This window comes from Anser brachyrhynchus (assembly GCF_964034855.1).
Source record: "Anser brachyrhynchus genome assembly, chromosome: 7".
Classification (NCBI taxonomy): domain Eukaryota; kingdom Metazoa; phylum Chordata; class Aves; order Anseriformes; family Anatidae; genus Anser; species Anser brachyrhynchus.
Window position 1 is genome coordinate 1,778,452 of NC_137701.1, and position 15,025 is coordinate 1,793,476.

The 15,025-nt window shown below is 36.7% G+C and overlaps 2 protein-coding genes across 5 annotated transcripts in view; one reads left to right on the forward strand and one right to left on the reverse strand.

Moving 5' to 3' along the window:
- The window catches only part of SGO2 (shugoshin 2), a 30,764-nt gene extending 18,161 nt beyond the window's left edge, over window positions 1–12,603 (reverse strand). For all 4 annotated transcript variants that reach the window (XR_013953570.1, XR_013953571.1, XM_080599623.1 and 1 more), the window contains exons 1-2: window positions 12,573–12,603; window positions 5,855–5,955 (exon numbers count right to left, since the gene is read on the reverse strand). The gene's annotated coding sequence lies outside the window, so the exon portion shown is untranslated. The remainder of the gene's footprint in view (window positions 1–5,854; window positions 5,956–12,572) is intronic.
- KCTD18 (potassium channel tetramerization domain containing 18) lies at window positions 1,708–10,864 on the forward strand. Its single transcript, XM_080599742.1, is given in 8 exon segments — window positions 1,708–1,846; window positions 2,714–2,911; window positions 3,423–3,613; window positions 3,617–3,634; window positions 4,568–4,761; window positions 5,875–5,969; window positions 6,407–6,509; window positions 8,394–10,864. Coding segments are annotated over 7 exon segments (1,284 nt in total). The 5' UTR covers window positions 1,708–1,846; window positions 2,714–2,754; the 3' UTR covers window positions 8,920–10,864.
- Window positions 12,604–15,025: the final 2,422 nt, after the last annotated feature.

Here is a 15,025-nt window from a genome sequence, read left to right on the forward strand (position 1 = left end):
AAAAGGAAATGTGAAATATTTACTGTAGCTCTAACTGACATTCTAATAAAATCAGAATTAAGACAAAAAGAAGCAAGTTCTAAGTAGCAGGAAATCTGAGTAACACAATTTCAAACAAAATTTATTATATTCCTACTATAGCCAGATACAACATGACTTAGACGCTTCTTTCCTTTAATGTCCTTCACTTGTGACTAGAGGAAAGTCTGAATTATAAGACTATGGCCCTAAATAACTGAAACTGCAGTAACATATACATATTTTGATATTCTTAAAATCAAACTGTAGTAATAGACCAGACTATTTTAACACAGCTAACCGTGCAGTGGAAAATGTAGTTGTTCTGCAATTATTTGTTATGCATCCTTTAATTTGGTTCTTTGGTAGATAAACTTGTGGTTGAAATTTTAAATGCTTTAAATATGGTGGTGAAACACTTCTAAAATAAAATGTTGAATAATAATTTAAAAAAGGACTATGAAGGATAAAAATCAGTATGAATTGTTGATATATAACTGAGTTAATTTGCTAGGTAAACAGATAAACTACTTAAATACAATATGGGCACATTTCTTATGGAGTGTAAAGTTAACTGCATTCTTGCTAAGCTGCAGGTATCAATTAGAATATGTTATTAATTTTCTAGGTTTTGTTACCTCTAACTCTATTTTCTACACAGTCAGCTCATACTTTCCAGAAAGTTTGTAGAACCACAGAGTTTGTCACTGTTAAATTTTGTACAGTTACTAATTATTTAGCGTTTGTATCCATAATGATACAAATTACACATACGGGTAGCATATGGTAAAGCATAAAATAAGCTCTTCTTTATGTGCTTACATAATATAACATTGTCTAGTTTGTCCTTAACTATTTTTAAAAAAATGAAGATGCATCTTAGAAGTATTTTTCATATTTATTGATGTTTTCCATAAGGAGGCTGAGACAAGAGCATGAGAATCTAATATTTCACCTTTCTGTTCATGCATGCATTTTGGTGAGCGAACAACCATATTTCAGACATAAACAATTTCTTTTAAAAGGACATTTTTAAGGACACTAAGTCTTTATAAAGTGACTGTATGGGTGAAGCACCCATGACTATAAATTGACTATAGGTGAAGCACCTAGCAGCCTCTACTTATTGGGGCTATTTTAAAGCATTAATGGTTTACTTTTTAACAAGAATTGTGCAAGCCTGAAGCAGAAAAAAATAAATAAAAAAGGATTTCACATACAAGCATCAGGAAAATAAAATAAAATCTGTAATGCCTGTGTTCACATATGTTATCTAAAGCTAAACAGACTGCTGCTGTCCCTGAAGCAAGGAAGTTGGCCTGCTCAAAGGGACAAGCAACCACATTCAGTCAGTCCAGAAAAGACTGGCTGACCTGAAATTATTTTTCTGCTTTTAACCATAGCAGAACTTTTCCTTCATCATGCTCAGATCATGTATCAGTACCACATTATCCTTGTGAAAACACCTGTCTCAATGAGTGCTGCAATTCGGGATGTGCCATCCCAGGCAAAACAAACACCCATCACCCGGGCTTCCACACTGGGCTGAAGCGGAGGGCGAGGACACCAAAACCGTGCCCGAGGGACCCCGCCGGTGCAGAGGAGGCAGGGGGCGCCTACTCCCCGCACCTTGAGGCCGGGCCGGCCGGCGGAGAGCCCGGCCGGGAGCTGCCGCCGCGGCCGCCCAGCACAAGGGCTGCCCCGCTTCCCTCGTCGCTCACACACCTCTGGCCCAGCCCTTCCTGCCGCCATTTTGCGGAGCCGAGCAGTCCCGGCAGCGGCCCGGCCCGGCCCGTCAGGCCCGGGGAGGCGGGACGCGGCGGTGCAGGTAACGCGGGCCGCCGGCCCTGGGCGCAGAGCGGGCTGACGGGCCGCCCTCCCCGCCTCGTGCGCGCCGAGGCCTGGCCTGTTGTGGGCCGGCCGGCGGCCCCCGGCGAGCGGGGGGGGGCTTTCCCGTCCTGCAGGCCGGCTCCCCGCAGACAAGAGGGGAGAGCCCTAGCCTGCTGCGGGGGCAGCTTTTAAACGAGTGGTTTCCATCGGCCTCCTCGAGGGGCTGCGGTCAAATCAGCTGGTTTTGGTGAAGCAGTAGCAGTTGCCGGGAAGAAAGCGCATACTGCGAGTTAACTGCTCCTTAGAGTTCATGATCTAAGAAAAAACCAAACTTTTGAAGATTTTCTTCTGATTCGTGTGCCAAGTATTTTCTGTTCACGCAGGACCCCTCATCCTGCAGGGAGCTCAAGGCAGATGCAAGCACGGGATGTGTGGCATTAGTGATGTGACAGCTTCAACCACTAATTAAAGCAGTCTTAATTAAAGATCAGATTTTTTAAAAGCCAAGTTATTAGTACAAAATTATTGTACTTTTAGTGCTTTGAACTGCACTCAGATTAAGAGTTCCCAGAATGCATTTTTTTTTACTGTACTTCCAGTGCTCTTTTCACACATACTGACCACAAAATCCTGCTTACCCATTTGCCTCAAAAGATTAACTTTGCATTTTCCTAGCAATATAAAATACTGTTACACCTTCAAGTAAAGGTGTAGATTATTTGGCATTTTGCACCAATACATGTCCAGAACTGTCTCCAAAGCTGTTGTACAATTTTATGTAAAAAATCCGTAAGTGCTAACACTTCGATCCGTGTGCAGTACGTTCAGTCTTAACTAGTATTAGTTTTATTTTTATCTGTTACAGGTTTGAATAGCTCATAATTAACATTATTATCTGCAAATGCAATGGAAGATGGCAAGACTGAAGATGGGCAGGGTATTCTACGACTTAATGTACGAGGATGTTTATATACTGCCAGACGCGAGTCTTTATGCCGCTTTAAGGATTCAATGCTAGCTTCCATGTTTAGTGGACACTTTCCTCTGAAAATGGATGAATCTAGTAAATATGTTCAAGCTACACATAAAACATTCTGACTAGAGAGCTCTGTGGCAAATATATGCATTTATATATGCATTTTATTGTATATATCTTCTCCCAATCTGCTGAGCATCAGTTGTTTAGTTGAATTCCAGGATTTAAAACAATTATGCATGCATGACTTTATGAGTAATTCATCTGAATTCTGTGGGACACTTCCTGTTTGCAAACACACGTGTTTTTACAGTGCTTAGCCTTTCCTTGTCACAGTCAAAAACTATCAAATATACTACTACAGTAGTATTTTTGCAAAAATTCCAAACACAGAGTTCTTCACTGCACTATAAATTTTATCTTCATGTATTCCAGTGAAACAAAGTAGTAGTTTTAAAAGAATAGACAAAGTATACTTATTCCTCCTAAGTAAACAAGTTTTTTATAAAGGCTTTACTTGGTGATTTGGTAGAATGTGACAAATCTGTCTTCACTTGTTGGAAGCAGTATTTTTAAATCATTGTATTTATGATTTCAGGGGCTCGTCTAATCGATCGAGATGGAAACCTATTTAAATATCTTTTGGATTATCTCCATGGAGAAGTTCGGATTCCTAAAGATGAACAAATTCGAATTGCATTGCAGGAGGAAGCAGATGATTTCGGCATCCCTTATCCTTACAGCCTGACTGACCATCTGGCCAGCGAAATTGAGACATATTCTTTAAGGTAAAACATAGAGCTTAAAAAGGTCTTGACATTTCTTATATTTTTGAATATACATTCTAAGCTACAACATTCATTAGCATCAGATACTAAAACTAAGTATGCACAAGTGAGCACTTTTTAATCACCACTTCAAATCACCACCAAATTCAGAGTTTTTGGATAAGAAATTGTAATATTGATAATACAGTCATGGTCATCAAGGATATCAGCTTTTCCATCACTGCAGTACAGCAACAGTTTAAATTTGACTCTCATTTACATGCAAGTCTGCTGTAAAAGCTTGCATAGTAGGAAATATGTTGCATAGTTCTCTATTTGCCTTCAGATTTTACTTGAGATTACTTCAGCATGTTTTTGTCTGTTTTACAAACATCCTAAAACTTGGAAGATAAAATGTACCTTGCTATTTTTTTTAGAATAGGAAAGTAGAGAAGAAAATTAATATATTAGTTAAAATCTTAAGGTCTGTCTGTTCTAGTGTAAATGCTAATTTAGAAGCTAATTCTAATTAACTGATTGGAAATTAACTTCAATTACCAGGTATGACTGTGTTAACCCTGATGTTGTCCGTTTGGGACTACATTGACAGTCATTTATGTTCTCTTAGACAGTTATTGTTCCATGTATTTTAGATTCTCCCTTATTCATCACCTTTTGAAAAGCATAAAGCATTTCTAAACTTTTCAGTTTCTCTTCAAATTAGGGATTAGTCCTGTCTTTTAAGTATTCATGTTATCTCTCTATGAATTTCTTCTAGTTGTATGATATTCTGTTAACATCAGATAAGAAATACCGCACACAGTATTCTAGATAAACTACATCCTTGATCTACTTAAAAGAGCTCACCAGTACAGTTAAGAAAACTTAAGAAAACTTCACTATGAAAGCTTATTCAACTAAAAATAATGAATTATTAATATTTCTACTTTTGTGTTTTATGTGTTTTTTTTTCCAGGCTTTGTTAGATTTTTGTGATTCTTATAATTTAGTCTGCACCAAGCCTACAGTTTGGGTCCTGCACTATCTCAGCACCTCTGGGGCAAGCTGTGAAAATAAAATTATTGGTGTGTATGCCACAAGAGCTTATGGGATTGATGTAATTAATAAGGAGCTAGGAACAAAAATTGATAGTAAAAACATTTACAAAAGGTAAGAGGAATTTCAAATATATGAAAGCACTATGAAGTGAGACTATAAACACATAATAATACCTAAATATTATTTTATGTAGTTCATATAACATTGCTATACTATAAATCAGTGGTAGGAATCAGATTTTTTACTGCTTTGGAAACAGCTAGCTAAGACAATATTTACATTTAACAAAATAAAGATAAAGACTAAGAACAAAGTACAAGAATTCGAGAATCTGCAGAAGGTTGCTAGCATGCAATTGGTCTGAGATCTCATAATGTTTTAGTTGCTATTTTTAAAATGTCTCAACCATTTATAATTACTGTAAAATTTAGGATATTTACACTAAATATCATGAAAAATCCCCATCCAGAAAAATTTTCGAAAACCGTTCACAAGGTTGGCAATGATTAAAGGAATTGTATTTTGCAGTCTGTTATGATAGCTGAAAGAAATATTTAACATAGAAAAGAACTGAAGATAAAAGGAAATGGTTGTAATTCTTTAAAGGACACTTATATGTCAACTATAACATTAATGCATTTTTACAATAGTATTTTTAAGATATTAGTAGAGCTGTACTTATGAGTGTCTAAAAGCAATTTGCCTTTCTCTTGGTCCCACAGTGCAGTCTCATAAGTGTAATTCACTATGAACCTTTTGAAATACGACTAAGGTATTGCTTCCGATATTTCATCATCTTTATAGTAAAGATGCATATTCTCCTAAATTTAGGCTGGGAAAATCAGGCCTTTGTCCTCCTACTGTGTTTTCCCTTTGAAAATATGCTTGAGATTTAGAAGAATAGACTTTGCACCATTAATTCAGTAATTATTTTGTCATGAACATCCATTCTTTCCAGAATACCCTTTTTAGCAATAGGTGTTCACAGGCATGCATATCATAGGAGGATGGCTATTTGGAACCTCTTATACAAACAAAAATGAAATCTAAGTAACATTTTCTTACCCCTTGTACAAAATATTTACTAATAAGTTTTTTAATAGGTAGAATTTGGGAAAAGAAATGGTAGGTATTATAAAGATAACTCTATTTCATCAGTGTTACATTTTTAAGGACCTAGCTAGATTTACCACAAAGATGTTACCTTTAAATCAATATTTCTAGAGAAGCTGGAAATAATGTCCAATACATCTGGAGCTATTACTCAGTAGCTGAACTGAAAATGATGATGGATGCTTTTGACACCTGGGAAGGAAGAGGTAGAGAATTAATTTTTTTTCCTTCTATTTCAGTAGTAGTATTTTTCTACAGAAAAATGAGAAAAAATATTTGCCAATTAACTATAATAAAATCTGCATGTTTTCACCAATTCACCATTTGACAGGTAAAAATGTCATCAGAGTGGCTATTTGGAAGGAAAGTCTCAAGTAATATTCCAACAAGCTGATGTGAATTGACATGAATTAACAGATGTAGTGAGAACTAATCTGCATGCAAGAGGTGATCAGCTACCAGCATTGAGTATTCTGGTGGAAACCCTAGAAGCATGCTGGTTGTAAGCACAAGTGCTCCACAGGTCAACATAGTTTCAAAACTGAGTCTACATATAAAATACATGCGTTCATGTAGTCAGTTGTATGTATACATAATGCTGTGTTCTCTCAGCTCATCAATATAATGTCCCTTTGAAACGCAGGTGTTAGCTACTGGAGAGTACCTCAGGAGTTGATTGAATGTTGGACTCTAGAAGAGTGCTCACTGAAAGGCAGTTTACATCATATGCCTCTAGTTCGTAAAAGGTATGCTAATTTTCACAAGTGGCTTAGAATGAAACAGAAAACAACAGTCATTTTTTTGTATAATTTCAGGTTCTTTGAATGTTTTTTCTGTTGTTTCTATTAACATTTTTATAAAATGCTTTATAATCACTGACAGCTTGAATGTGGAACTGACCTTGCTAGAAATAAATTATCTTTTTTAGGCTGCTGAAACTCTCCCCTCCCCTCCCCTCCCCTCCCCTCCCCTCCCCTCCCCTCCCCTCCCCTCCCCTCCCCTCCCCTCCCCCTTCAGTCTTCAAAACATAATTTCAGAGTGGAGGGAGTAATTTCAAAAAGTACTAACAGTATTAGCTAAATGGACTGAAAAATCCTAACTGAAAAGTTTAAAAGGTTAAGTGATTTTCACATTTGTAACATGCCTTCCTTTCTTACTAGAATTTCTTCTTTTCAGTTTTACAGTTATACTTCTGACAACACCTCCATTCTCAATATATTACATAAGAACAGCCTTTGCAGGGTGCAGCTACGCAGTTGGATCTGAGCCACTCTACCATCCACTTTGCTGCTAAATAGGAGGGGAGGATCCTGATGACCTTTCTCTGTCTCTGGCCATGCTGTCATTTCAGCAGCAGCCATACAGACATATCAGCACAGTGGTCCAACTGAAAATTCCTCTCCCCATCCTCCCCATTTTTCTGGATACTGCATTCTTTGCTTTTCATAGTTCAAACAGGAAGAAGTAGGATCAGTGGACTGATTGCCAAATACGTTCCTGAATGCTCCACTAATCCCATTGGCTACTTCATCTCCCATCTCTCTGCTTTGTCTTCTAGTTATTCTGTACCCTCAAAAAGCTATATCCATTATCTTCAGTAATCCTGGTGAGAGCATATACCATCTTGAAATATTGTAATTTAACCTGGTTACTGATATTTTACCTGTACTTCACTACTGCTGTTAAAACACCAAGTCTTTGAATGCTTAAGCTTTCCTTTTTATTTTAGTGGTTCCTTTGATCTAAGATGTGCAGATGATGAGATTATGTTCTTAACTTAGAGCTCTGACGAAAACCTCCTTAGGCTCATTATAAGCACTAAGTCATTTGCAGGCTTTCTGTTTGAACAAGGTCACCATATACCACTTCTTTTATAAGAAATATTACTCTTTCATATTGTTTACTTTTTGGGTATGAATTCCTGTAGTATTTCAGAGATCTTTTAAAATCCAAAATACAAGTACCCTGAAGAATATCAATGCTATTGTAGTGTACCTTACTCTGTTCTTTAATGGCCTTCACAGTTAGTTACTTAAAAATTGCTTTCTACTTACGCCAGAGTTGTCATGAGACTCCATAGGCTTTCTTATGTAGCTTTTCTTATCTTTTTCTCTTGAAAGATTGATTATTCATAATAATTTACATTGGAAAGAGAGGGGGGAGGAAGAAAGAAGGGATATTTTTCTTCTTCTTTTCTCAAATTACATAGCATAGAACTCTAAATCTACAGTTCTTGTGCAGTTGGCTCTGAAATTTTTGTAGATATTTTAAAACTTACCAGATTAATGTCCAGTGAATTTTCTATCAGATAGAAACTGTACTTTATTGTAATATTTTCTTTCAGTAACTACTGCTTTCTTTCTCATTTATTTTCACTTAGCAGTTTGTGTACCATATCTTTTACCATTTTTAATGTGTCGTATTACACAGGTAGAAGATAGTGCTGGTACTATTGACACAAAGGCAAGCTTGACTGCAGTGATGAACAGCTGAGAACCATAAATGATACTGTAACAAGCAAAAATGAATAGAATTTCAGATTTGAGCATTGTCTATTTTGTAATGATGTTACAAGAAGAATAACTAAAATACATAGTTTGTTTCTTCAATTTAAGTCCTTTGTTTTACAGACTAACTGACTTCACTGAAGAGGAAAACTATTTACCATGTAAAGTGGGTCCCAAGCCAATTAGTTTCTCAGGTCCTTCAACAAGTACACACATCAAAGTTAAGAATTCAGCTTCATTAAAGGTAGCTGCTTGCAATGCTTCACGTTCTGCAGTAACTCTTAAACGACCCAATAGTGAAAGTTTGATGCTGCACAAAGTAGCTTCTAAAACTGAATCCACAACATGCACATCAGAGCCCAGCAATTCCCAGTTGCCCTGTGGAAGGCAGAGTGCTGATTATGGAACACCATGTCAAATGACTTTGAAGATCTCAGTGTCTAGAAAGCCTGTAAGCAGCCGTGTAGTAAAGCTGAAGCGAACTCCACTTTTTCTTGCAACGCCATCTCAGTCATCATCTTCTGTGTCCAGTAAAACAAGTGAACAGGACAATGCTGCGGTTGAAATTCCTACTACTTCTATGGTACTAAACAAGAAACAACCAGCTGTATTAGCAGAGAGTATTAAGACTGATAAAGTGGATGGATAATGTTTGAGTCAGCCCGATAGGCTGGACAGCTTGGCATCGTCTAGTCAAAGAAGAGCTCATCATCTCATGTTGTCATGTATTCGAAGATTTGGTAGAAAATCATGGTGAAAAAGTTAATCAAGAGCATAGAGAGAAATGGCTTTACATGAGCAGTGAATTGTATTTTCTGCTTTATTTCTAATTATTTTTTAGAAGTTGGGAGGAAGAAACATGGGCTAAGAAACACAGCATGTGACGTGTAATATGGTATCTCACATTTGTATTTCTGTCAGGCTGTACTAGTACAACTGACTTTTTTTAAAGGGAGTATGTGCAAAGCATAAAAGATGACCCATTTTTTAACTTTAACTACAGGTAACATTAACTAGGGATAATTTCCTTAATCCATATATTTGACTTGGGTAAAAAGTAGATAACCATGAGTACCAGTTATTAGATACAAGTTTGTCACAAGTATGCAAGATACTGAGTACTGTGAAGATTTATTTTTTAAGTTGAATGCACAATTACTGGTACTTTTTATGAGGGTAAGTCACCATTTTATTATTAAGAGCAATTAAAGGGACCCTCTTTGCTTGTACACTGTGAGAAAACGCGTAAATACAGTGAAGGAGGAGCATGGCTAGGGAGCAATAAGGCAGTTTTTTCCATAGACCTGAAAACTACGTGTACTATTTTCCTACAGGGGTGTCATCTGCCACTGGTTCAAGGCTGCTGCAGGCAGTGGTGCAGCCTTTGCGTTCTATATTACACTGCTGTTGGATGTATTTTCTACAACTGCAGGGAAGCTTACAGGTCTGAGTTGCAGCTTGTGTTCCTTTGTCCTTCTGCATGTCCTTTTAAATGAGTAGGGGACAATCTCAATTTCTGTGCAGCAAAGCAGTGTTAACAGATGTGCTCTGGTTTGAAGAAAGATAGAAGAATCCTTCCTTCCTCCAGAGCAGGATGGAGAAGATGCTGGGTTTCTTGTCCTCAGTGGTACTAGGGTCAATTTTGAGCAATGATACTGAAGTGAAGAGCTGCTGTATGTTTCAATCAGCAAAGGAAAGCAGAATTTAGCTCACTTCTTTTTAAAAAGTCCTTCTGGTTGTTTAAACTAACACTGTTTGAATTTTCCAAACTTGTCTTCATTTTTTGTCCTTGTTTGTTATGGTTGGGTTTTTGTTGTTGGTACTGCTGTTGAAACACACTAAATACAGCTGGCCTTAAGTGTTGAGAAGTCCTATCACATTGCCAAAATGAAATGTTCTTAAAATTCCTGAGACTATTAGAATTATGGGAGGGTTATTTAAGTGTTTTATTTTTACATCATTTAGAATAAATGACAGTTCCAGGCTTTTCATCATAACCATAAGGACTTGAAATTTCATTTGCAAAAGTAAAAAAGAAAAATAAACTCTTATATACTAACAGTTTTAAGGAGGCATTTTGCCACATACAACAGTTACTGTAAAAGAAAGCAGTACTGTAACTTTCTGCGATTGGTATAGATATGCGTAGATATATATATATATTCAAGACCAGCTTACTTTTAAAATCTATTGTTTTTTTCCTTAAACAATTAACCTAAAAAGCAACAGTCCCAAGGCTCTTCATGTCTTGAAGACCAGAAAAAGCAAAAATTACAGAAAGATACTAACACTGTAATCTCGAGTGTGCAACTCATCATTGATGAAATACAAAACGCTCTGACTGAAAGGCAGTTTTTAAATACCCGTCTTGCATGTGACTTTTATTTCAGTATTTACTGAATAGCTGAGCCCTTTAACATGTAACTTTGTCTTTTTACAATGCTTCCTAAAGCAGATTTCCTTCCTTTTCAACTTGTGATGAATTTGTAGGCTTCTGTAAACATCATGCAAAAGCTCACAAAAAGTACGGACTTTTACATGTGTAAAAAGAAGTTTTAATAATAATCCTGTCAGACTTCCTGAGTCTGCACTAGCTCAGTGTTTGTGTAATCATTCTGGTAGCACAGTATTTTTTATGTAGCATTCATGTTATTTGCATTACAGGGGCTTCAATGAGTATCATCTTTGTAGACATACTGGCTTGTGGTGAGAAAAAAGTAAAAACCACTCCCTTTAATTTGAGTAGATGAAACACTGAATGAAAGTGGCTGCGGTGAGGAGGTAGAGCAAGGTTTTTTTTACTTTTTTGGGGACTTGATTTTTTAGTAGGATGAGATGTAAACATGTTTATTTAAACTCGTCTGAGGGAGTACTTTCATCTTTTTTTTTAATCGCTATGAAGTTTGCTAATAGATTCTTGTGACCGATGGACTGATGTTAAACAGCTTTATGACAGTTGAATAGAATTACCCTTCAAGGTGACTTTCTCTATAAAAATAGCTTTGTCTATATACATCCCAAACCTTTTAAATTGTAGAAGTTAAATAGCATTTAATCTCTCTGGGGATTAGGTCAAAATAAATGAAATTTGCCAGTCCTAGGATTAGTCATCCCTTAAACTGGCTAACAGACTGTTTTTTGAGGCCTGGAACAAAGAGCAGAAATTCTTCAAGTCTGACAGTTTCCTGCAGGTTAAACATTCCTCAAAAATGTACGTTCCCAAGTTTATTGGAAGTCTGCAGTTTTGGTAATGTTTCATTTGTCCAACTCAATCAGAGAGGTACCAGCTGGTACTGCATCTGCGCTGATTAACTCTGATATGCTGTATGTACGTACCAGGCAGTTTGACTGGGGAAACTAATACAGCTACCTTTTTTTTTTTTTTTAACAGTTGGGATTAGACACTTTGTCAACTGGTGTGACAATGGCTTACTTTGCATCTTTGTGAAATTATCACTCGTTATAGAAGAGACCACATGCATGAAGTTAGTTCAACCTAGTAATCAACTAGCTGCGCTCTAAAGGCTGACATTTCCATCACCAATGTATTTTGATGCATTTTTTTTTCTTATGAACACTGTCTAAACTTCCAGTTTAGTCTGCACATTCACATTGTCTTTCTGTGTCATTCTCAATTATCTGTGATATAGGCCAAGGAGATTAAAACGAAAAGAAAAAAAAAAGCACATTCCAAATTAATCTCTAGAGAATTACTCCTCTGGGATTAAGACTGTGATACAATAGGCCTATTACCACCAAGATGTGTTTCAAATAGATGTAATTTTATCTGTATGTTTCAGAGTATCAAGAACTCATTTGTACGTGAAGTAAGCAAGCAGATATTGTTTCATGTGTTAGGCACATGTTAACACTGATGCTCAGGGAGAGTTTTCATCAGGCTTGTTTACAGGTAAAGGGCCATGTAAATACAATGCAATTAAATGAGCCTCTGTGAACTCAGTGTTAATTCAGGGATGCTTATCTACAAAATACAGTTCAAATATATAAATACTAGTAAATAAAAATTCACGTTTCTCTCAAGACAGTATTGACTTCACATACAGTATTGCTCCTAATGAAGCTACCTCTTTTTTCTTTCAAACTGTTATTTAGCCTGCCAGCTCTTCCCGAGCAGAAAAGTACTCTTTTAAACCTACTTTAATTAAATTGCTTAGATAACAAACGTCATGTGGTACAAATCTTACTATGGCTAAGAAGACATACCAATACTACCCAGGAGTAAGAAGATTTAAGAAGATTTCATCTACTTAAATTCTTCTCAATCTATGAAGAAGTTCTCACCTGATAAAAACAGGAAGGCAGTTGTGCTATCAGAAACTTGAGTGTCAAGCTGCCTGTTCCTTAGCTGCAGTTAAAGAGCCAAAGTGTGGTTAGAAATAAAACTCTGTAAATACTTGCGGTGGCAAAGCCCCACAAAAAGCTAGATTCAATTTGGCCAACAGCTTTTAACAAAAGGTTAATCAGTAGAAACACAGCTGATTTACAAATCTTTGTTCTTTTCTGAGCTTTTGGGGTATTTCTTCTTACAGAATTTTATTTTGCCCCCCCCAAAATCTGTCTGCTTATACCAGAATTTACCACTCTTGGCTGGAAATTGCTTTGCAAATTCACTAGGCCACGTCATCAGCTGTGTAGCATGCCCACAGTTTACATGAAGAATGTGGCCATTTTCTAAGTTGCCCCCTTCCTGTATATATCTTTTAAATCATTCTAATTTCTGGTACAACATCCATGAATGTTTTGTTACAGCTTGTTTTAGTTGTTTGCCATACTAAAATAGCTGTATTATCTCAAGTTTCTGGCAAATTTCTATTACATGTTGAGGTGGGTAACTGGCAGTGGTACTGAAGCATGGGACCTCTACGGCCCATGGTGCTTCTGCTGGAGTCACAAGTGTATGAAAGTGAAGAGTATAGTTGATTTATAAAATCCTGATGCATCCCAGTCTCTACACTGTGAAACAGACCCACTATAGGAACTGCCATCCATACAAACTCAGACCAGGTGGTCTCTTGTAACAGCAGGGTCCAGGAAAGTGGTATGAAAACCAGAGGATTAACTTTTCCTTTCCAGAATTACTAGTTTCAGTTTTAGAGTGAGTTTTTCAATGACATTAAGTTATTAAAAAAAAACAAAAAACCATGATGAAGTTGTTTAAGTTTGGCTTAGTATAACCTGGCTATGTTGAATTACATTCTCTTTCTAGTTTTCCAAGCACATATTTGGTCGTTTATTTTGCTGAGTTCTACTGTTAGTCTCAATTTAATCATACATAAAAGACAAAAAGATCAAACCTGCTTTTAAATACTGCCCTTTTGGACACGTTTCCAAAGAGCACACAAAATGCAATGGGAATTCCATGATTTCGGTGATGACAAACAACTGTATTTACTTTGCAAAGTAGGGGATTTATTTTTTTTTTTTAATTTATTTAAAAAAGGCTTGCTGGCCTGAAAGTCAAGTGTCAGCCATCCCTTGCTTCTCTCACTGACCCCTGTACAAATCCATTACATTAAAAAGCGTATCACACATAATTGGCTTTGACTACACGTAACTAAGACAAACTCTGAAGATTACAAGAGTTCTGTTGAAGATAAGCCCACTTATTAATTACTTATGAGTATGGCGAGCAGCAAGACGCCCCTCGAAACTGGCAAATACAATTGCAGCCACAGAGACATAAGAACTGGAAGACAAAGCAGTAACATTGACAGAGCTGTTTCACAGCCCAGCCATGCAACATAGTTAAAATGTGTACTGCAAAACTAAAGCATATTTGATGCATCAAGACTGCAGAGTTCCCAGAACCAGCCCACTCTCCAGCCTGACCAACTCCACACTTTTCTCTCTCATCAACAAGTATGTGTTTGCATCATAGTCTGATGAGAAATGCTGTCTCTCACCTGTTAATCCTGGATCTGTCATGCATTGAGCCTCTAGCACATCAAAGATTAGTGGTACTGAAGAGTGCAAGGTCATCCTGTTGTATTATTATTTATATCACAAATTTCATTTATTTTGTGGAAGGCTGCCTGTAAGGATGTTGACTTATGGAATAAAATAACTTTCAATAATCCTGTTAAGTGGAGAAGCTATGAGGAAGGAGTAAAAGTAATTACAGATATATCAGATTTCTTTCAGGATAGAGTACAAGGAGAGATACAAATAAGTTTCACAAATGATGTAAGCACAATATAGTAAGATTCCTGTGTAAGAGCTGTACAGAAATTGTCATTACATCTCTCACTGTGAGGTTACAGGTCAAGCTGTACATCAGCAGACAAATTTTGAAAAGTTGCTTTTCTGATGGGTGTGCACAGCACAGATTCTGGAATTTCAGTTCCATTTACTCAAAGCATTCAAACTAAAAACTTGATAGGTAATTAAAAGAAGGTTTTTTGCAAAGCTAAGAAAAGCCAGAGTTTACCTACAAATATTAATTTTTCTCTTACAACTATTCCAAATGAAGATGAGCTGTTTGCTTTGTAGAACAAGGTTTTACCAATATTCACATGGAAAAAACAGTACACAGATATCAAGAGAAATAATAAAATTATCCATAAGCAATGCAGCTTGCTTTCTGTTTTGTGATTATTTTTTGAGGGCTACACAGGAAAAGTGAAAGTAGTAAGTGTGCAGTCAGCTAACAGAAATTAGGCAGAGGAAACTGGCATAAAGCAATAGCAAACAGTAACATAGGAATAAACTTTTAAAGATACTCAAGCATCCTGCTC